Source organism: Aspergillus heteromorphus, assembly GCF_003184545.1.
Source record: "Aspergillus heteromorphus CBS 117.55 chromosome Unknown BO70scaffold_26, whole genome shotgun sequence".
Lineage (NCBI taxonomy): Eukaryota > Fungi > Ascomycota > Eurotiomycetes > Eurotiales > Aspergillaceae > Aspergillus > Aspergillus heteromorphus.
This window is the reverse complement of record NW_020290431.1, coordinates 309,088-330,535: the sequence shown is the minus strand read 5'-3', so window position 1 is coordinate 330,535 and position 21,448 is coordinate 309,088. Positions and strand designations below refer to the sequence as shown.

General features: G+C 55.8%; 7 protein-coding genes across 7 annotated transcripts; all 7 read right to left on the bottom strand.

The window, feature by feature from the left end:
- Positions 1–446: 446 nt before the first annotated feature.
- On the bottom strand, positions 447–1,016 carry BO70DRAFT_414088 (TMEM14 family protein; the record flags this gene model as incomplete). Its single annotated transcript, XM_025547345.1, has 2 exons — positions 924–1,016; positions 447–764 (listed from the first exon to the last, which is right to left on the bottom strand). Exons 1-2 carry the CDS (start codon positions 924–926, stop codon positions 447–449), a joined length of 321 nt encoding a protein of 106 aa, XP_025396462.1. The 5' UTR covers positions 927–1,016.
- Positions 1,017–1,502: 486 nt separating this feature from the next.
- BO70DRAFT_297931 (MFS transporter) lies at positions 1,503–3,498 on the bottom strand (the record flags this gene model as incomplete). Its single annotated transcript, XM_025539586.1, has 6 exons — positions 1,503–2,102; positions 2,172–2,522; positions 2,574–3,095; positions 3,250–3,278; positions 3,353–3,376; positions 3,450–3,498. 6 exons carry the CDS (start codon positions 3,496–3,498, stop codon positions 1,503–1,505), a joined length of 1,575 nt encoding a protein of 524 aa, XP_025396461.1.
- A 452-nt stretch (positions 3,499–3,950) lies between these two features.
- On the bottom strand, positions 3,951–6,402 carry BO70DRAFT_297753 (M28 family metallopeptidase; the record flags this gene model as incomplete). The annotated part of the gene is made up of 3 exons (XM_025539579.1): positions 3,951–4,007; positions 4,071–5,446; positions 5,532–6,402. 3 exons carry the CDS (start codon positions 6,400–6,402, stop codon positions 3,951–3,953), a joined length of 2,304 nt encoding a protein of 767 aa, XP_025396460.1.
- A 363-nt stretch (positions 6,403–6,765) lies between these two features.
- Positions 6,766–8,929, bottom strand: BO70DRAFT_431737 (RTC4 family protein). The gene is made up of 2 exons (XM_025548267.1): positions 7,325–8,929; positions 6,766–7,219 (listed from the first exon to the last, which is right to left on the bottom strand). The coding sequence occupies exons 1-2, from the start codon at positions 8,602–8,604 to the stop codon at positions 6,958–6,960; spliced, it is 1,542 nt and encodes a 513-aa protein (XP_025396459.1). The 5' UTR covers positions 8,605–8,929; the 3' UTR covers positions 6,766–6,957.
- Positions 8,930–9,229: 300 nt separating this feature from the next.
- BO70DRAFT_381883 (DUF726-domain-containing protein) lies at positions 9,230–13,564 on the bottom strand. The gene is made up of 2 exons (XM_025545502.1): positions 10,926–13,564; positions 9,230–10,877 (listed from the first exon to the last, which is right to left on the bottom strand). Exons 1-2 carry the CDS (start codon positions 13,161–13,163, stop codon positions 9,594–9,596), a joined length of 3,522 nt encoding a protein of 1,173 aa, XP_025396458.1. The 5' UTR covers positions 13,164–13,564; the 3' UTR covers positions 9,230–9,593.
- A 1,341-nt stretch (positions 13,565–14,905) lies between these two features.
- On the bottom strand, positions 14,906–17,367 carry BO70DRAFT_116931 (C6 zinc finger domain protein). The gene is made up of 3 exons (XM_025537921.1): positions 16,233–17,367; positions 15,906–16,183; positions 14,906–15,856 (listed from the first exon to the last, which is right to left on the bottom strand). Exons 1-3 carry the CDS (start codon positions 17,279–17,281, stop codon positions 14,934–14,936), a joined length of 2,250 nt encoding a protein of 749 aa, XP_025396457.1. The 5' UTR covers positions 17,282–17,367; the 3' UTR covers positions 14,906–14,933.
- An 886-nt stretch (positions 17,368–18,253) lies between these two features.
- BO70DRAFT_431734 (uncharacterized protein) lies at positions 18,254–19,195 on the bottom strand (the record flags this gene model as incomplete). The annotated part of the gene is made up of 2 exons (XM_025548266.1): positions 18,444–19,195; positions 18,254–18,366 (listed from the first exon to the last, which is right to left on the bottom strand). The coding sequence occupies exons 1-2, from the start codon at positions 18,757–18,759 to the stop codon at positions 18,254–18,256; spliced, it is 429 nt and encodes a 142-aa protein (XP_025396456.1). The 5' UTR covers positions 18,760–19,195.
- Positions 19,196–21,448: the final 2,253 nt, after the last annotated feature.

Here is a 21,448-nt window from a genome sequence, read left to right as displayed (position 1 = left end):
TGCTATGACTTTCCTTATCTACATACACCAACACAGTAGGACCTACTACAACTACCACTACAACCACTACAACCACCAACCACCAACCACCAACCACCAACCACCAACCACCAACCAACCCAACAACAACAGCAACAACAGAATAACAAGCAGAAGAACATCCATTAACCCATAACATAGGTACCAATACCCATACCCAAACCCAAACCCAACCCCAAACCCAAACCCATACCTCATACCCTATACATACAATATACCTAAGGTAGATTAGGTAGGTTAGATTTGATAGGTACACACCCCTCCCAGATCCCTCCTCCCTACCGTAACTAAACCCACCACCAACCCCCGTATCCCGTATCAAATAAACATCCCCCTCCCCTCCCACCCTAGATTCATCCCCCCCCCCCCCCCTCATAATCCACCCCCAAACCTACCAACCTACCAACCTACCCCCGACGATAAACCCCCCCCCCAAAAACCAAAATCCCATAAAGCGCCACCAGACTCAACACCCCGGGGACCAATTTCCTCGTCTTGATGGCGCGGGGGATCGACGAACCGCCGAGGATGAGCGACGCGAGGAGCCCGATCTCGTCGCCGTAGGGCTGGGCGGCGCGCAGACGCAGGAAGCTGAGCAGGTAGAGGGCGCCGACGGAGACGCCGGCGATGATGGATGGGAGGGAGCCCGTGCGGAGGTATCCGATTGTGCCGCCGAGGGAGGTCAGGAGGGAGAGGGTTATTGCTGTTGCTGAAGTTGTGGTGGACTGTTTTTATTATTATTATTATTGTTATTATTGATTTTTTGTGTGTTGGTTTGTGGTTGAGGGGGGATTGGGATGTGTTGGTGTTTGTTGGGATGTGTTGGGTGAGAGGGGAGGAGAGATAGGATAAATAGGACAGGTTGATTATATGTATAGACTGACCATTTTGATTGTCGTTGTGGTGTACAGTGTTATCCCGATTAGTTAACTATCTGGAGAGACAGACAGGTGTAGTAGGTAAAGTCGGAGGAAGACGGCGAGCTTAAATGGCCCAGCATACGGAGGAGTACTACGGAGTAGTACGGAGTAGTTAGTAGTCTAGTCTAGTCTAGTCTAGTCTAGTCTACTATGGTATGACATCCGCGGTTGAGAGCGACGATTGCGCACGTCCGGATTGGTCGGTCGGGGGTGGAGGTGCGGTCCGGATTGGGTTAGTGGGTTATACTAGTAGTAGTATAATTAGTAGTAGTAGTAGTAGTAGTAGTAGTAGAGTAGTAGTTGTCAACGTGCTGTAGAGTTTGATAATAGCAATCACAACTATACAAGACTATACTAGACGACACTATACAAGACTATACTATAAACTCTTAGTATATCATTTAATTTATATTGTACCAGTCAAATGATCATGTCTCGTAAGCTATAGCACTATGGTATGGTATCATAATCGCTGCATGCAAATCACTTTTATAAAACACTCACCCCAGAAATCTACCACAATTCTACCGCTCGCTCACTCACTCACCGCGACGCCACGGCTCCATACCCCGTCCTTCCCCTCCCTCTCTCCTCTTCCTCCACCTCTTCCTCCACCTCAACTTCCTCCTCCTCATCATCACCAGCACCCCCATCAAACCCATCCCCCTCTACGACACAAAACACCGGCACGGCACTTACCGCCCCAAACAGCGCCAGCAACCACCACGGCACAACAATGAACCCCTCCCTCAAGCCCCACGAAAACGCCTGTCCGGTCAACGCCGGCCCGACCGCGCGCCCAATCGCACTGAAACTGGTTCCCACCCCGTTCAACGTCCCCAAGACCCCCAGGCTGGTCGCCGAGTTGGTCAGCAGCACGGTGATGCACGGGAAGCCGAAGATGGAGGCGGACAGCTTGCCCAGCATGAGGAAGAAGATGGTCACGTTGCGGAAGGAAGGAGAGGGCACGAGGGCCGTAAAGGGCGTCAGCAGGTAGAGGAGCGGGAAGATGAGGACGACGATCTTCAGGCACGGCAGGATGCCGAGCCGGTGCGCGGCGATGGGGAAGATGAGGAACTGGATGAGCATTCCGAGGATGCCGATGAGGGTGTAGAAGGTGCCGATTGTTTGGGAGTCTATATCCTTATTAGGATTTCTTGAAGATGACCTCATGTGATAATCTAGATAGAAGGATGGGAAGTACTCACCAACCCCAAACCCCCCCACAAACTTAAACGGCAGCCGCACGTCCGGATTGCCATCGATCTGCTGCACCGGCGTATGCAGAAACACCGGCAGCAGGGAATCGAACGCCATCGTGTGCATCGACATGAGCGAGTAGGCGAGCAGGATGAGCTTCGACTGGGGCGAGAACACGTCCGCCCAGCTGGGCTTTTTGGCGGGCTTTTTGGCTGTCTTGGGCGCGTCGCGCAGCAGGGCGGTTCTCTCGTCGTCGCGCCCCAGAGACTGTGTCTTCTCGTCTCGGTGTCGTCCGCAGGATGTGAGTGCGCGGCCCAGGACGAGGCCGTGGTCGCGCTGGTTCTTTTTGGAGGCGAGTGTTTCCTGTGTATTTCGACCATTAGCACAACAAAAGAAATAAGAAGAAATACAAACCTCCAAAAACAACCACCCCGTCGCAATCCCCACCACAAAAAACCCCGCCGCCAATACATTCGGCAACGCAAACGGAAACCTCCCCCAAAGCCCCTCGTCCCCCCCAAACACACTCCCGAATTTCTCCACCGGCTTGGCCAGCGCGCCCCCAAACGCCGGCCCAAAGATACTCCCCACGGTCCACACCAACGGCATGACGCTGAACGCTCTGGGCTGGAGCTCCTTCTGGGGCACCATCTCGGCGACCATGGTGCGGATGATGCCGACGTTGCCGTTCATCAGGCCCAGAAAGCCGCGCGAGATGATCAGCATGGGCAGGGAGGTGGAGAAGCCGAAGACGAGCGAGAAAAACATGGTGAAGAAGAGGCCGAGGAGGATGATGGGTTTGCGGCCGTAGGTGTCGGAGAGGGAGCCCCAGGTTATGGCCATGGTGGCTTGCGAGAGGGAGGTGATGGCGGTGGTGAGACCGACGTATTTCGGGACGAGGGCGGGTGGGATGTGGAGGGATTCGATCATTTCGGGCTTTTTCTTGTTATTAGTATTATCATTTTTGGGGGAGGGAGAGGAGATATTTGGGATTGGGAGAGGGAGAGGGAGAGGGAGAGAGGGAGTCGAGAAAGATTGCGATTGAGAATCAGATTGAGATTGGATTGGGATGGGGGAAGATGAAGCATACCAGGTAGGGAAGCACGGAAGTGAGCACCACTAGTTATGGTTCTTGTGGTTAATCTCTATATAGACAATGAGGTCGATTGATTCCGGGAGAGAGGGAGGTGTACCTGGCTCAGCGAAGCGACATATTGCTGTTACGGTCATCAGTCAGTTCCAGTTCTACATCCACGATCCGCGATCCAACAGAGATCGAACATAACATACACAGAATAAGCAGCTGCCGGACAGGCAGCCGGGGCGTGTTCTCCAGCATGGTCATGGCGATAGACCTGCTGCTGAAGAGAGAAGAGCAGAAGCAAAAGCAGAAGCGAAAGCAACGGCAGAAGAAAGAAATAAGTACGAGAGTAAGAAAGAAAACAGTCACACGCAAGTACAGCAGCAGATCGGCTCTCGGCCGTCATCCTATCGGGCCAATTAAACCCAGTGACTCCCAGTGATTCAAGTGGGTCGCATTCCAGGCGGGGAAACCGCAGTCGGATCCTTTTCCGCGCTTCCATACGGCGCAATACGCATCTCGATACCAATACTTACTTACTCTACGTAAACCAGTCCATCCCATCATCCCTTGGGCCATCCTTGCATCCCATCCCTGCTGCTGCAGACTGCATACGACCTGGTCATCAGCCGATGCAGCCGCTTCCCTCCCCCTCGAGAAAAACTACTGCCGATCCTCCCATCTGACCTCATGTCTCACTCATTCTCCCACTACTCAAGCAGCTTCGTAGCAGCTTCAATGCGCTCCAGGATGATCGAGCGCCATTTCTACCGCCGTTAGCACACCCCAGACCTTGAGACACCATCCATCAGGGGTAAACATAAACATACCTGCGAGTTCGCCAAATCGCCCGCCTCCAAACTCTCCACCAACCCGGGATACGTCGCTCCCGCATATCCCGTCCAGATCCCCGGCGCAAACACCACGTGCTTGAACCAGTTCCGTCCGTCCAGACCAGGCTGGTACAGGAACTGCCGCTCAATGCCCTTGTACTTATCGTTGACGCCGCGGATCTGGAAGTACAGCCTGACCTTGCGCCACCAGTGGTACCAGGGCACATCCTCGCCCAGCTGGTTGGTCAAGCTCGCCGCGAACGCATCAAACCGCGAGGCCACCAGCTGGAACTCGCCGATCGCGCGGTCCAGAGGCCCGAAGTCGAACGTCTGTCCGGAGGGCAGCTGCTTCGCCGCCGGCTTGATCTTGTCCAGGTACCCCTCCAGCCCGAGAGCGTAGTCGGTGGCGTTGAAGGCCAGCACGGGGGTCTCGACCAGCTTGGCTGCGGCCAGGGCCCAGATCTTCGTGCACGCCTCGTGGTATTTCCACCCCGGGTCGCCGAACCGGTCCATCCAGTCGAAGCTGTCGTAGTTCGAGTGGTAGTGGTAGACCGGGTCCTTGGGCCCGCGGCTGAATCCCAGGTCGTAGCTGGCCACGCCCGCGAAGTCCTGGAACGCCGTGAAGTCGCTGCCGCTGCCCATCGTGCCGATGTGCCCGTCCCAGACGTCGCGCACGGTCTGCCCGGGGACGGTCTGGTTGGGGGACTGCACCAATCCGGTGACCTCGTAGATCAGCTTGTTGAGCAGCGGGCTGGCGGTGGGGTGCAGGTTCGTGCCCGACGCGGCGACGTCCACGTTCAGATACGCGATGTTGGCCTTGGAGAGCCAGGGCAGGTGCTCCTCCACCCACTCGGTGGAGCCCAGCAGCCCGTACTCCTCGCCGTCCCAGCTGGCGAAGACGATCGTGCGGAGCGGCTTCCAGCCCGCCTTGAGGGCCTCGCCGAAGCTGCGGATGACTTCGTTGAGCGCCGCCGACCCACTGTTCGGGTCGCCCGCGCCGCCCGCGATCCACGCATCGCGGTGGTTGCCCATGATGACAACCTCGTCGGGGATGGCGCCCTTCAGGACGCCGATGACGTTCCACAGAGGAGTTGTCACGTACTCCTGCTCGTTGTACAGGTTGATGGTGATGTGGTCCGGGGTGGGGCCGATGTAGTACTCCACGCCCTTGCTGCCCAGCTTGCCGCCGTGCCAGAACTCGTTGAAGTCCGACGCCTTGGGGCCGTGTCCATTGAGCGCCTTCAGCAGCGGCACGACTTCCTGGTACGAGATCGGAAGCGACGGGATCGACGGGATGGAGTGGAAGGGGTCCTGACGGTCACAGCCCGGCTTAGACGGGTAACCAGGGGTGGTCGGGTCACCGGGAGCGATGCCTGTCTCAATTAGCCTCACCCTCACCCTCACCCTCAACCCCAGTCACAAGTCACACTCATCACAAGTCAAAAGGGACCAACTTACTCAGAAACTGGGTACTCCCCCTCTGGACGGCACTCGGATTCCTGGCCGGCCCATTGGGGTAGGCCTCATACCCATTCTCCTCCGTGATCTCACCATCCGACTCCGGATCATCATAAAGCACGACGCCAACCATGCCCAACTCCTGCGCCCTCTTAACCTTCAAACCCCTAAAGATCCTGCCATACTTAATGATAGCAATCTTCCCCGCCAGACTAACATTGGCATCCACGAGATCCTGAAAATCGGCGACGGTACCGAAATTGGCAAACACAAACGCAGCCGTCACATTGCCACTAGCCGAATAGCCATGGAAGGTGGGCACGCGGTCAGTAAGGTTACTGGTGCTGTCTTCCTCGAGGACATCCTCCTCGAGAGAGGCCTCGTAGACGACCTCGTTCTTGTCGAGCAGAGCCAGTCGGTGGTCCACCGGGTAGTTCAGGAAGATGTCATACGCAACGATGCTGGTGTCCTCGATGCCGAATTCCTGCCACCGCTCCTGGGTCCAGACGGCCTGGGAGAGGTTCTTGCCGGCGAGATGCGGGCCCGCGGTGTAGTAGCTGCTCCATTCGCGGGCCTTTTCGGCGGAGGGGGTCTCGTGCAGGAGGGCTTGGAGTTCCGAGTAGCGGAGGCCGTGGCCGTGGGGCCAGGAGGCGTGGGGGAAGGGGTTCGCGAAGGGGAGATACGACCAGATGGAGCCGCCGTGGGAGCGGGGGAGGAGGGAGTACGGGGTCAGGAAGAGGAGGGCCGAGAAGGTGAGCAGGAGGCTGAGGGTGAAGGTGCAGAAGCGGCGGAGGCGGTGGTGCGGGTAGCGGTGGTGCTGGGGGGCGAGAGCAACGGTGGTGAGGAGCGGGGTGGATTCGGAGGGAGCCATGCCGAAGGCAGCTTTCTTGTCCGTCATTTCGGGGGGCATGATTAAGGGGAGAATGGATGGATCATGCCCATGTGGTTCATGAGATGATGGGGGGGAGAAGGAGAGGAGAGGAGAGGAGAGGAGAGGAGAGGAGGAAAAGGAGGAAGACCTGATGGAGGGATGGATGGATGATGACGGATGATGGATGGGACTAGACGTGAGGAGACCCGGGACAGTCTCTCGGGCAGCTCCGCACGAGTAGCCTATCAGGACCCACTTCGGCCGGAGCTCCGATAGCGTATTGCGGTTACGCGTAAGTTACGGATGGTGTCAGATTGGGTCACTTTCGAGGAATGGCACGCCATGCAGTCAAGGCAGATACTTCTCAACTTCTCAGTCAGGTATCACTTCTCAAGAATACTACCTAGTACAGGTACTGCGCCGTACTGCGGGTTATATACACTCTGCAACTCGGCCAGCCGGTCAATAAGCAAGGGATATAGAGCCCAGAATCAAACAAGAAAGAAAGACAGACAGCCATAATAATATACTCCTAGCCCAGTCACTCTGAAATGATCACTCCTCCTCCTCAGGCACAGGCACCGGCACCCGGTCATTCAGCGCAAAGTTCAGCTTCTCGCCAATATCAATTGTCTCGCGCAGGATCTGTCGCGCGGCCTCATCGGTGACATCCATATCCTCCTTGACCAGCCTGACCGCCAACTCCGGCACCAGCACCGCTTGCGCGTAGCCGACCACCCCGGCCGTCTTGACGATATGGTCGTCAGCTGCGAGCCGCCGGAGTTTCCGGGCGTAGCGCGTCGTGATGGCTTGCAGCCTGCACAGAGGTAGTTCGTTAGCTTCGCTTGCTCGATTGGGTAGACTGGCAGATAGACATAGCCAGATAAACAAACAGACGGGATAAGTGGAAAGATAAACATACATTTTCCCCGCGCCCCTAGTCCCATAATACCCACAGGAGATATTCTCCAGCCCCTCGCCATCGAGCGTAAGCCGGAAGTTTTTCGCCTGTCCGGACTTGAGATTCCCATCGAGGATATTGCGGTAGAACGACTTGCTATCGGGGACCATGACCTTCTCCAAGTCGGCGAAGTGGCGCTCGATGCGCGCGTCGAACCCCTCCCAATCGATGGTCGGATAGCCCTTCTCCTTCCACTCCTGCTCGGCGGAGGACTGCTTGTGCGAGTCGCAGAAGCGCTGCTGCTCGCGGAGGCGCTGTTTGGGCTGCGCCCGGAATTGCAGCAGCAGGCCGGGGTCCACGGGCGCTTTGCACCACGGACACACGGACGGCTCTGTGAGGACGGGCTCGGCGTCCTTCGCGGCATCTTCAAGCTCGTGCATCAGTGTAGATGAGGCGGTGCTGAGGGGCGTTCCGACCGAGGAGTCGTCGTCGTCGTCGTAGTCGAAGACCATCGCGTCGCGGGCGGATGAAGGAGCGTACGACGAGCTCGAGATCATGTCGTTGGACTGCTTAAATATGCGCGCCTCATCAATCTCCCTGGGGACCTTGAATTGGGGTTTCGGGGTCTGTTCCTCCTCTTTTTTCTCCTTCTCCTCCTCCTTTTTCTTGCTCTTATTCTTGTTCTTCTTCACCGGTTTCTTCGCCTTGCCCTCCTTCTCACTCGCCGACTGCTCCTCCCGCTCTCGCTCCTCCGTCACTCTCGTCGACGCCTCCCCAAACGACCTCCGGGACTGATACCCCACGGTCGGTTTCCGGCGCTTATGCCCGCGATCCAGATCCCGTATCGAGGAGAACAAGACATTCTCCTCCTCGCTGTCCCTGCCATCCCCGTCCCTGTCCCCGTCCCCGGCACCGGCCATCTCCCGCGACGACCTCTTATGGCTCAGCGCCGGCGACGAGGTCGCGTTCTTTGTCTGGTTCCTTTGTCGCGACGCGCGTGGCGTCCTCCCACCGTCCGACCCCTTAGCGAGCTTCTCCTCCAAGCTGGGCCTGGAGACCCGGGGTCGTCGGGTCGCGGTCGCGGTCGCAGTCGCAGTGTCCGAGTCATCGCTATCACCGATCTTGCTGTCGTCGTCGGTGGAGCTGAGGGGTTCGTCGTCCGTCGCGGGCTCGGGTTTCGGGGTCGGGTTGGGTCGCTCGGCACTACTCTTGCGGAAGTTCGAGAGCAGGCTCGTCCCGATGTGGTCGCTGCGGAGGAGCCGGTTCGAGGCGAAGCTGGAGTTGGGTTTGGGGAGCACCATTTGGGCGGTTGGCGCGGGGGGAGGGATCGGATGAGAGGTTGGTGAGGGAGGGGAGGGGAGGGTTGCGATCGGATGAGAAGGCCGCCACCAATATATATGCAAGACGGATGGAGGGATGGGTGGGTGTATGTATGTATGTACTCGGTTCTTTCAAGACAAATAGCAAATAGTCACGTCAAGCTGCTCGGGAGAAGTCACCGGGTTCGGTAGGGAGAGCCGACCTCTTGAGCGCTGAAATTAACCACGGAACGAGCCGCGCATGGGCGTAGTGATGAAGGGGACTAAAGTAGATAGAGGGTCGGGATACCGTGAATGGAATGGGGAGGGGGGGGGCTGAGCGAGAGGAGGAGATGCGGTCGAGAGGAGCGTCGGGCGGGAGTCGGCGAGGGACGCGTGTTGGTGTGTTGGTGACGGCCGGTGACACGCTATCGGGCGGTTCTCCGCAGCCGCTGCTATATTAAGCCGGCACGGCTCTGGCTGGTCCCAGAGTTTATGTTCCATACATATGCTTATGTTTGTTTACTGCTGCCGGTGCCATTGACCGGTTCGGTACCAGACTTGGTCATATCAGACTACAGGATAGAAACTATGCAAAGACAGGTGTCGTTGTAGCCTATCTGGACGTGTAAAATAATAAGCAATGGAGTTCGTTTATCGGCTATGCTACCCCCAACAGCGTATATCCAAGACAAAGAAAGAGGACGTAGCAAGCATGCATGGATTAGGTAGGTAGGCTGCTGTATCATGCTGGGCCGTAATGTGTATGCAACAAAGAAGGTAGTAGTAATGCTCTAAATGGAACAGCAAAACATCGGATCGCGTCATCCGTAAAGCCGCATCGCGGCATGCAAAGAAGCAAAGCAAGAAGAATGACAGAAGAAAGTGGACAGGATTAAGAAAAGTAACAGCCCGTGGACTTGGTCTCTGCCACCACGGGGCTTTATCCATCAGTAAAGAAGCGTCCCATCACGTAGTCTCATACATCGTCATCACTCAAAAGTCATACTGATCCCCCCCTCTTCCCCTTCGTCAGGATCAGCCCAGGCATTCGGCTCCAGCGCCATGGCTCCAAGCGTGCTGGCACCGAGGGCGGGCATCGTGGCGGAGGACCGAAGTTCCGGCCGGGAGGGATAGGCATCGTAAGCGGTCGCGGGCTCGAAGGAGGAGTGGGAGCGTTGGGGGGTATCGTGGAAGGACGTGTCGAATGTCATCTCGACTTCTTCCTCCGGCAGGGTCGGATGGGCATCGCGAGAAGGATCGTAGGCAGTGAGGGTCTCGGACCGCGTTCGAGTCGGAGGCGCCGGTGTTTCGGGGGTCTTCAGGTCTTTCCCGGCTGACGGGGCAGCCGGAGATGGACTCGAGGGGGCACTCAAGTCCAGCTTCATCGGAGGGAGCGTGGATTCCAGCTGCCGTACTTCGATCTTCTCCGACGCCAGTTCGGCCCGGATGGCGTCGATGTCAAACAGAACAGACCCCGCATTGCTCTCCCCCGGGCTCCGCGGGGCATTGTTGCGGGCCACGTCGTACGTCTCCCATCCCTTCTTCTGCGCCAGCTTTCCCCGTTTGAACAGTCCGAATCTCTTCTTCTCCGGCTTGAGCTCGGCCTCGCGTCGCGCCTCGTCGATCTCCCGAATCAGCTCCCGTTGCCGCTCCTGATGGTTCTCCGGATCCGGGTCCTCGATCTCGGCGAATTCCTCGCTCAGCACTTCCCAGCCAACCTCCTTGAGCAGCCGCGGGATCGCGGCTCGGTAGTCCATATGGCCGTTCACAATGTGGGTGACGTCGAAGTTCTCTAGTCCAGGGATGCCCTCCACCGGGGCAAGGCCCGCCACGCGCATGATTCCACCGCCCGTGGCGCGGAAGAGGTACCCCAAGATCCAGTCGTTCGACGCGTATCCGTTCACAAAACGGCCAGAGACCACACTGCGGGCTTTGAGATATTCATCCTGGCTGGCCACATTCGGGGTTCCAAAAAGATACACGTTCTGGACCAGACCATAGGCGCCCTTATCAGCAAGCTCCTTGAGGCAGGAGAAGATGACCTTGGAGCCAAGCGAGTATCCGAGAAGAGTGACAGGACGTTTCCCCAGATTGTTCTCTCTCAGAGAGTCGGCAAGAATGAGCCCAGCCGCCGTTGCGCGCGTTAGCGACACGTTCCACGGGTTATCAATCAGATACGACAGCTTGGTGAGCACAAGAGGCAGTTGTAGCGATGCCATCAAAGCAACCAGGACGGTCTGTCCGAGGACCTGCTGCAGTCCTTGAGTCAAGGCCTAAAAGGATGTTAGCGTCATACCAATACCTCATGATGGCTGTCCTACCTCCGTAGCAAGAATGTTGATAGTGTCACCCATACTCCGAAGCATGTCCGGCTCCCACAAGACCGAGTATAGATCGCCCATGATGGGATCGACCGTACTGAAAGGCAGCCGGACGTCATCCACCTTACCAGTCATCCATCCGGACACGGTGATGATCAGATTGACCCGCTTATTGTTATGTAAGGGACGATACTCGAAGGTCTGAACAGGACCTGTACGTCGCTGGGAAGCCCGCATCCCAATCGTCCCTCCGGTCAAGGTAGCCCCGGAGGCGATCAGCGCCGTGCCTCCGGCGCCGCCGAGGAACGCGCTCGTCCCTGTGATGCCAACGGTGGTAAACCCAGCTGCTATACCAGCGCCGATGACGGGGGCTAACAGCCCAGCGGACAGACCAATGACCAGACCGCCACCAACCGTGGCTAGGCCCATGACCATGAACTTTCGTTTCAGGGCCATCTTCCGCCGCTTCTCCATGTGCTCCGACTCATCCCAGGTCTCCTTTTCGGCGGCCTCCTGCATCTCGAGAGCGTCAATGACGCGCTTTTCGAACCTGGCGATCTGCATCCATGACACCTCCATAGACGCCCCAACGCGTTCGAGTAACGTCCGCGACCGCGCATCATACGCCGAGTCTGCAATGAGCACGAGGAAGAGATCGCAGAGTACCGTCCATCGAAGATCGATGTCGATCTTTGCGGATGTAGGCAACTGGGAAGGTGTTCGTACCTCCGGCAAATCTTCTCCCTCGTGAGTCTCATACGGCGGAGGGGATGTTGACGTAGAGGATCTGTCGACATCGGTAGAGATACTGCTTTGGTACCCCTCCCTAAGCCGAGGCGATGTAGGAGAAGATAGCGACTCCTTGGGTGTCTCGGGTTCTTCCGCCAGAGGGTTGGAGACACGGGCGTTGCTCATCAGCGGACGGACGAGATCGGCCGGCTGCACGCCGTGTTCAGCCAACTGCTCGATCATCACCTGCTCCGCCGCGTCGATGTCCATGTGGGCATAGAGCCTTCCCATCATTGTCTGGCCCCATTTCCGTATCGAGTCGATGCCGCCTTGCCTGGCCTTGCGCGTGCCCTTGATCGGCGGTATTTTGTTCATGTCTAATGTCATTTGGTGAATAGATAATCTGGTGACTCCAACATATGCGATCCTCTGGCCTTCCGTCAGAAGATCTTTTGTAGCCTGCAACTGGCTCACCGGGTCACGCAGCTCCTCCTCCATGCCGGCGGAGTTGAGGGCAGACTCTTTGAAGAGGTAGCTCGTATCTTCATCCATACTGGTCGCGGACTGGGCATCTTCGTCCAGCTGCACCCGGGTGTATCCTTTCCCCGCCCCTCCCAGACCGCTGTAGACAGCCTCACTATCCTCCTGCTTTGTACCACGAGCAATGAGCCGCCCGTAGTCATCATATTCATCGAATTCGCCGAGAGCCGGCATTTCCTTCCAACCCCCGTCATCATCCTCATCTTCCCCTTCCTCGTCCGACTCCGGAGCCGCATGAAACCCCTGATGCGACCACTCCGACGGCCTCACTGACACATGTTTCTTCTGCGAAGAAAGACACTCACCCGTGCCGGCCTCCCCGTGGGTCGAGTTCTCCGTATACGGCGGGGGCGGCTCATCACTCGGACTATGAGACTCCGACTCGCCATTGGAAAGCGCCCGCTTCTCGTTCGCCGCGGACGTCTCGGCAGACTCCTGCACAGGGGATCCCAGAGCATGCGGCGTGGACGATTCCGACTGGCTCTCCTTCGCCCCCTCCTCCTTCTCTGCCCCCTGCACAGTTTCCTCCCCCAATTCCTCTGTCGTCGTGGTATGCACCTGCCTCTCCAACCCACTCTCCACGTCATCCCCATTCGCATCCCCCCTTATCTCAAGAACATCATGAAACGTTTCCTCATCGGCTGACTCCTCCCTCTGCGGCCGCGGCCGCACGCGAATCGGCAAGCCAAAATCATCGAACTCCTCCTGCGGAGGCTGCGATCCCGGGTCCCTCGGCTTCTTATCTACAGACGTATCCCCCGCGGGCCTGACATTCTCTTTGAGTCGTTGTTGTTGTTGTTGGGCGCCATCATCCAACACCGGATCACTACCACCTGCGCCTAACCCCTCCGCATGGTCATGGTCATGGTCATGCGCATGCGTAAGCTCTCCAGACGGCAGACCAGCGCCTCGATCGACATCGACAGAATAGTCAACATCAACAGCGCGACTGCCCTCGACAGAGCTCATTCTTCATCGACGGGACGAGGCAGCAAGTACAATGTGGGGGTAGTGGTGGTGGTGGTGGCTGGCGGCGTGGTCGTCCTTTTTCTTTTCCCGAATACCACCATGCAAGTTCCAACAGGAATCGGGTAACGAATGACCCATTCGCGCGAAAGGGCGGGCGTGGTTCGAGCGGGATGGGTGGTGGGTGGTGGGTTGTTTGTGTGGTATCCCCCTGGAGCTTAAGCTGGTGGCTGGCGGGCAGGGGAGGGGGGAGGGAGGATCAAGGGACTGCGGAGGGCGGAGGAGGGACCACAGTGGGCATGGGCGGATGTGGAGTGAGACAGACAGACAAATTGACCGTGTCAGTCAGTGAGTCAGTCAGTCAGTCAGTTGACAGTCAAGTAGTTGGAAAGCCAGCCAGCGACCGGAGCCAGGAAGGAAGAAGACGGACTGAAAGCGGTGGTGGCAGATTGGATGCGGAGGAACCATCACGTCAGCGGGTTTGACAGCAACCTTCCTTTCTGATCAATCGCCCCCAATATTCAGGCACCCTCCGTCCTGTAATTTACATTTACTCGACGGAAGCGCTTACTTCTTACGCAGCAGCCAACTGGCCTACAATACATAGCCACCTGCTAGTACCTACAGATCGGATCAGGTTCATCCCTCAGTCACAACAGAACCAAACAAGACACATACATCTACAGCTACAGATCCCTTCATCGCACACCCCAGACTCAGTCATCCCAACCCTGGCCTTGTTTGGAATGGTTGGGACATGTACTACAGTACGATCTTGGTACGACTTGACATCCGATGCGGCCGGAAGGGGGGGGCCATGGACCTCCGGATCCATGGCAAACAACCCAGATCTTGAGTATGTAGATATCTAATATCTATCTATATGAGCAGTCAAGGAACGTGACGGACAGACTGCATTGCGCTAAAATATTCTTCGAAAAATGACAGGGTAGATAGACATCTACTATTTGAGACGAAGGCCTCGGCCGGGTGGGGAGAGAGAGAGTCGGCCCGATTCAGGGTTGGTCCATGAGCCATCGGAAGCGGCAGAATGAGAATGTGTAACTGTCTGTCTGTCTCCAAGTCTGAAGGATTAGACGGTAACGCTACTATCTACCTAGTACTGTCTATACTGCATGCTAGTCAATGCCTCAATTACTGCATCTAACTTACGATCAGACGATCCACCAGATAGAACCAGAAAGACAAGCAAATCGAACCATCAACACCAATCTCGTTAACTCCCCAGTCCAGTCCCCAACCCCATGAACCCATGAACCCACACTGGCTCTCGATCTAAACAGTAATACTATCTATATCTATCTATCTAGGCTGAATGAATCCAAGCGAACTTCAAGCCAAGCAATCCCCCCCCCACAGATTCCACTCTCGGACAAATCCGACAGAGCTGCCCCGTCCACCGTCGGAAGTTTCATGTCTACCGAAGCCCCGACGGTGAAACCTCGAGCAACCACACTGCGCTTACACACTAGATGCACAGCCAAGGATTGTCGCTCCTGCTGCTGCTGCTCCGTCCAGTTCTTCTTCTTTTCCTCTTTTCCCCCCTTCTTCTTCTTCTTCTTACTCTGTCCGGCCTGTCTTTGGCGTTTCCGGAGACTCCAGCTTACATCGCTTCTCGATCCCGACTTTTCGGCTGGTGCCTGGATATGCGGCAGGGAAGTAACAACTCGATCGCTATGTTTCAACACTCGCTGTGAACTAAAGGGATTCAAGAATATCCCGATTGCCTTCCGACATTTATCCTCCCGCCCGCTAAAATCCAGGCAAGCTAGGCATCGCAAAGATACTCCCGTCCGGAATCCATTCATCCAGCTCCATGCCCGTCCGTGGAGGCGAAGGATTGCCCGGCGGGCCGCTGTCGGGCGGCGTTCTCTGCTGTGTCTCGTACATATACTGAGACGGCAAGATGGGAGGCGCATAGCCGGCGTACTGATTCACGCTGACCATGGGGTGAAAGCTCTGATCCGGCGGCCACATCCGGTCCGTTGCTGCCTGGACCCCATAGCTTGCGCCCATCGTCTGATAGGCAGTTACCGAGGAATACTCCTCCGCCTTCATTCCAAGCGACACGGTCGCCTGGGACGGGTCGAACTGCAGCGCAATCTGTGTCGGGACATGGCCCTGAGATACCGGGGGGCCAGCGCTCATCTGAGGAACGTACCCGGCATGTCTGTGCATGTACTGCTGCTGGACGCGATCATACCAATTCCGAGCTTTCACGGCAACGACAAAGTACCATCGACTGGGGATCTTGTACTTCTGACCACAGCTGGCCTCAGCTAGTCGCCGGGTCATCGCCTCTAGATATTTGTCCACATTTACGGTCTCGGCGGTCACAAACTCGCCCAGCGCATCTGATCTCACGGAGTGGTAGATCTTGAGCAGGGACATGACAGCTACCCCCACTCGCGTATAAATCAGGTTCGGGATCTTGCGCAGCATATCCGTGTCGCAGTTGAGATAAAAATCGAGCATCTCATGGGCTGCGTTCATCCATTTGATGGTGATGTCTACGCGAATGGCACTCATTGGCGTGCTGGGCGACCTGTCGTTGCTGTCGGGTGACGGAAGGGTATAATACTGCTGTTTTATCGCATCAGGGTCTCGGTAGCCTTCACCAACGGCGAGCTCATATATGGCAAGATTGGTATAGTGATACTCGAAATTCATGGGGACTGCTCACGAGTTAATAAACTGGCATCGTGTTTTGTCTCGGAGAAATACCTGTGTTCATGTCCATAGACAGCCCTTTCTTCCACGACTGCATACGATTGTCAAACCACCTCAGGATGGCCTGGAGGCGCGACTCTGTGAGCGGAGCAGTCGAGCTTGTGTCGTCGAGCCCAAAGGACGTCATTGCTTCGTCAACTATTCTTTGAAGTTCGAACTTGGTGGCCAGGTGTCTATCTATCGCATTCGGTGAGCGACTCAGATGTTTTACGCACTCATCCATCCAGTCGTTGAAAAGAAGCAAATTTGGCCGGCGCGTCTTCATCGCAACACTATCTAGAATCAGCAATGTCCACGATCGTACCGATATGTTCGTCTTACATGGACGTTAAGTGGTAACAACCCAACACTGTCCTCGCTTGTTCCGCCATCTGCTCGTCGTATGCGACCTTTTTATTCGACTTGCGATTGGGGTTCTGGGGCACGCGGCGCTTCGAGGCCAACCCAATTTCTAAAGCCATCGTGGCAGCTATGTGGGTGTATTGATAGAATTGGAGTTTCAACGGCGAATCTGGCGGATAGTAGAAGACGATCATGAGCAACAGCGCTTGGACAAGCTCCAAAGACTTGTCGCCGTTGATGAAAAATCGCTCTGCATAAATCCGGATAAGCTCGCGGTTGAGTATCGTCGCCAGGTTGGCGTCCAGGGCAACGGCCGCGGCGGCGATCACGGACAGAAAGAGCACTGGCTTCGAGCAACGCAGCTGCGAGGCGGTTGTGTCCGGGGGCAATACGACGATCGGAGCAAACGCCGTCAGCTCGGTGACAAAAAAGGCCACCAGTTCGGTGGCATACTCCAGTGAGAGCAGCCCCCGGTCGATAACATCTCTCTCCGGTATTGCTTCGAGTGGGTAGGGGATTGGGACCGGATTGGAAACCGGTCCGGCGACGACGCTGCCGTCAAATGCGATATTTGAATACGAAGAGGCTGACGGGAAGCTGGGCGACATATCCATGTGCCTGGTCGATCCGGATGCACTGCTTGGGGGATCGGTGTTCGCAGGCATAGGCTCGTTGAAATCCGGCTCTGGATCAGGCTCCCGCGAACTTTCACTGTCTACGCTTTCCGCACTGCTGTCGTCCGCACGTAGCCGATCCTTGAGCAGAGAACGCATCTGTCGCATTTCCCTCTCTAGCTGAGCGACCCGAGAATCAGTCCGCTTACGCGGTCGCCGCCTCTGGGGCGCCACGAAAATACAGGGCCTGTTCGCTTTGGCGCATCGTTGGCATTGGTTTGGCGTCGAGGGGTCGGGCAGACAGCGAACTTTCAAACCCCGACACGATTCGCAGGAGCGATTTAGCTGCTGCGCGGCTGCAGCCTGCGACATGAGGGATGCTTCGTTAGGAAGCATGGCGGGTATGTTCGACATGATTCACCCCCACGTCCTTCTGGAATGCGTAGTATCTAGACTGCGGGCGAGCGCCGGGAGACCAGGGTCTGGGATAGCCTATCTTTGGAGGGAGGGGTGACAGCGTTCGTTGAAATCGATCTAGACGATGTGGTTCGTCCTGAGTAGGTCACGCCAGGCAGGGTTGACGAGGTTAGATGCGGGTTTGCGGGATGTGTATCCGCAAGGCCATGTCGTGTCCGTTCGAATGATTCAAGAGTGGGATGGCACAAAAGAGGTGCAGGGGCTCCGGTGGCGGAGATCGAGCGATGGAGTGAGATTCACGATTAGGTATATCGCACGCAGGGAGATGGAAGACATCCAATTGGATGCCCGCTGGCAGGGGAATCTGCAGAAGTCGCCATGTACCCGGTCCGCGAGTAGTCGGAGTTGGTCTGCAGAAGAATCCAGCTGAAGCAGTGGGACTCATACAAGCCTCAGTCATGTGAGAGTCCAGCCACAAGGGGAAAGAGCCTGGCAGTGATGGTGCCATTCGTGGACGAGGTCTGGAGAAGTCCCGTTAGTGGGATGAGCAACGGCTCTCTTTGGTGGGCGGGCGGCCAAGTGGGGAGATTAGATCGACTAAACGGGGGAAGATCCAAGATAGTGAGCGCTTACCATGCAGCTAAGTGTCCTCCTAAGCATTCATCCCTGTGGACAGATAGTCGATAGAGAGAGAGAGAGGGAGAGATCGTGACGACTTATCTACTCCGTCCTGTGTTGGGAGATCTCGCTGCCGAGTTGGTGTACTGCGAGCAAGAACATCATGCGGCCTTTGAGACCGTTGCTTGGGTGGTCCGCGTGAGTTGTTGACAGGGACGCGAAGGTGGAGGAAAGCAAAGGGGGGGGGGGGGGGCGTGTCTAGCTTTGGACCCAAAATTAGCTGCGATACACAGTTACTGATACACACCCAGCCCTGGCCAATCATCGGATCCGATTCTCCGTAGCGGCCAATCAGGACGGGCCCTCCAGCGGCATTTCTCCGCGAGAAGCCACTTGCCCGATCCGGTAATTTACATGGTCGCGCTTTCCCGGCTCATGCTCATACTTCTCGTCCTTGTTGGGCCCTTCTTATCTAACAGACCTTGAAAGCTAGTTAGGCAGCACTCTCTATACTCAGGTTGAAGCGAAGAACACGGCATACAGGTATATGCAACAATCACAATCCAGCGCGCTGCGCCGCTGCACGAGCTCACTGTGTTCTCGGCTCCGGTATCATAGCCATCAACCACCTCGTCTTCGAGCACTTCCTCGATTTCCTGGCGATCTTTTACCTTGACCCCAAGAGTCTTCCATACGTCATCCGCTTCCTCGGCCCTTCCATGGAGCTGTAGCCATCGGGGTGAGACCGAGAGGTAGAGCGGGACTGCAGAGACAAATGCCACAGCCAGATCGACAAGCAGAATGAAGGGCAAACGCCAGGGCAGGGACCCTTCGATCCTAGATTGAACTGGGGTCATGTTTCTGCTGTGTTACATACATGGTGACGGGACGTGTATTCGTGTATGAAGGATAGCGGTTTACAGCAACAGTGCTGACTGATTGAAGTATACAGTATACAGACTTGACAAACTTGGGGGATTTTGGGAGTGGGAATGAACGAACCTGTTTGAGGGACCGCAAAATGCACCTTATACAGCCCATCCCCAACCATCTCTCCATCGTATTCCAGAGAGCAATCTCTCCTCCATTCCATAAACACAATCCACCGCCCTCCCAACCAACCACAAGACCTGATTCCCTGACATATCCTTCTCAACCTCACCTTCTCACCAGCTAACACCCCAGTCTGACGGGCTCAACCGCAACGGCATCCTGTTCGTCACTGCAATGGTAATCTCATGCCGGATCCAAATCCAGATTACGAGGCCTTGGCGGTATGAGCTGAGGAGGTGGATTGTTTCTGGGGTGAGGGGGACAGGGGGCTGTGGATTTGCTTAGTGATGGGGGGTGGTAGGTGATGTTGGTGGAGGGGGACGGAATCGCTGGGATCTGAAGATTGTGGTTCTGGATAGCTCGCGCGAAAGATATCCCAGATGAAGGTTGGAGATACTGGAGTATGATGGTGGTTTCCAGATGGTGCTGGCACATCATTCTCCGTCGAGACGCCCTCCTGTTGATTCGATCTACCCCGGTCGGTCGAACACCATGTCGAGTAGGCGATGAACTCTCAGGGTCGACATTCCAGTTCTAGTCGTTCACAGTTGCTACAAATTGGTTTCTTCTCGTCGCAACACCTGTGCCGCGCTTTACAGGCAAATCTGCGAAATTTCAGTATAGCGGTCCACAAGACTAGCGACGTTGGCAGACCAACCATCCTGGTGATGTCGGTGTCAGTGTTCAGAGGGAATCCCAGGTACCTGTTTTCTTGCGTGTTCCGCCTCTCCGCCTCTTGATACGAGTCTCCTGTGGTGATGACTCCGTTTCCATCTAAATCAATATATTGTCGTCTTTACCGTCCCCGAATCATCCCTCGCTGGTTATAGAGAGAGTCCGATGGGTTTTGTTCACTGCAAAACGCGGGGTTAGCGGCATCAGATCCCAACGCTTATTCGTCTGCCAAGTGCCAATGCTTTCATTCATCATTGACCCCCTTTTGCATAAAGCTGGGCAATCTCTCATAAAAAGGATACATAAAACCAACGATGCCTTGTCCTTGTTTTGACCAACGTCTACCTAAAGGTAGATGATGTTATGTTCCCCCCCCCCTCCCCCCCCCCCCGATCAGGCTTAGCTCGATCAACCTTCCGTGCAGATCGCGGAGTTAACAGATCAGCTGACCCGGACTTTCCTGCTGTGGTTTTGCCTTGTGGCCTGAGGCCGCACAGCGTCCATGACGAGTGTAGTGTGTACTCCGTAGGGTCCAGATAAATAACCCTCGTATTATCATAGTGCCTTAATATAAGTTAATAAAACATCATCTAAGTCTCGCATCCTTCTATCTCAGGTACAGCAACTTGGTCCGGTATCTCCGAGGCCCCGTGCCGGTGCTGGAGGGGATCTAAAGCAAGCCCGAAGCTTGTCAGGTATAGATACACCGTACTGTCAGGGTCTTGGCGCGAGGTTTTACCCAGTCCGTCCCTGGATTGATCGGTCGGGGTATCTAGAGAGAGAGTCATTTTCTGAAACAAACGCAATTACCTAAGTCGCGATGTTGCTGGTTGGCCACTATCTAGATACTCGTAACTTGATATCTGTGTCAGACAGCGCCAGCTCAACTCAATGTTACTAACTGTACGGAGTAGATACATAACTACTAGGTACGCCACTAGCCGATGGAAATTCAACAGCGCGGCGCTAGGAGGCGAACACGAGAGGCTTGATGCTCGGGATTAATGGATGGATGGATGGATGGATGGATGGACAAAGCGAATCGCCCGGATGATGCGCGCTGTTTTATCCAAGTCCGAGGCACAATGATGTCTTGCCAGGGTTCGAGAAGCAGTCCTTACAGCCCTGCCTTTCTCTGTTGTGCCTCCACGGCGCTGACATTGGCTGCAGGCCCAGCGGTTGATCCGCCGAGCAACACGACTAGTCCTGTTATTTATAGCCTTTGCAGGAGCAACGGTCGGTTGGTCGGTCGGTCGGTCGCGGTGTCGACTGTATGTTGAGACAGGCTAAACCTGATTGTGGGCATGTATGTATATGTATATGTATATCTAGATATTCGCATCATCCGACAAGCAATAACATACTACTCGGTAGTAGATAGTAGAGATATCTCCTCCCCGCATCCTGCACGCTACCGTGTGTATTTAATATATATCTATGAAACGAAACCCCGAACCCTTTGTTAAATACGGTTGGGTCGAACTCTTCCGAAAACAGAAACGATGCGCGTGCGTGGATGGCCTCCCAGATCCCAGTAGTGGCAGCCCAGCCACAGTCTCACATCATTCGTAAGAGACCGCTTAGCGAAAGGAGCCTCGGATGTGTTGTGATTCGCTACTATCAGGGGAAGGATGATGATGATGATGATGGATTTCTTTATGATGATGATGCGACACGTCGGCTCCAGGACAGAAAGGGACAACAATCAATAATCATTAATCATAATAAAGGGGTCGGCGAAACGCCATCACGCCCTGCCGTGATCCTGAAGCTGAAATGAGCGGCGCGTAAGGAGAGCGATAGAGAGTCGAGCAGTAC

Coding starts and splice junctions, on each gene's coding strand:
- BO70DRAFT_431737 (XM_025548267.1), bottom strand. CDS start 8,604: ATGGTGCTCCCCAAACCCAACTCCAGCTTCGCCTCGAACCGGCTCCTC. Junction 7,220..7,324: donor ACTAGGGGCGCGGGGAAAAT/GTATGTTTATCT, acceptor ACCTCTGTGCAG/GCTGCAAGCCATCACGACGC.
- BO70DRAFT_381883 (XM_025545502.1), bottom strand. CDS start 13,163: ATGAGCTCTGTCGAGGGCAGTCGCGCTGTTGATGTTGACTATTCTGTC. Junction 10,878..10,925: donor TCAACATTCTTGCTACGGAG/GTAGGACAGCCA, acceptor ACATCCTTTTAG/GCCTTGACTCAAGGACTGCA.
- BO70DRAFT_116931 (XM_025537921.1), bottom strand. CDS start 17,281: ATGTCGAACATACCCGCCATGCTTCCTAACGAAGCATCCCTCATGTCG. Junction 16,184..16,232: donor TGTTACCACTTAACGTCCAT/GTAAGACGAACA, acceptor GATTCTAGATAG/TGTTGCGATGAAGACGCGCC. Junction 15,857..15,905: donor GTCTATGGACATGAACACAG/GTATTTCTCCGA, acceptor ACTCGTGAGCAG/TCCCCATGAATTTCGAGTAT.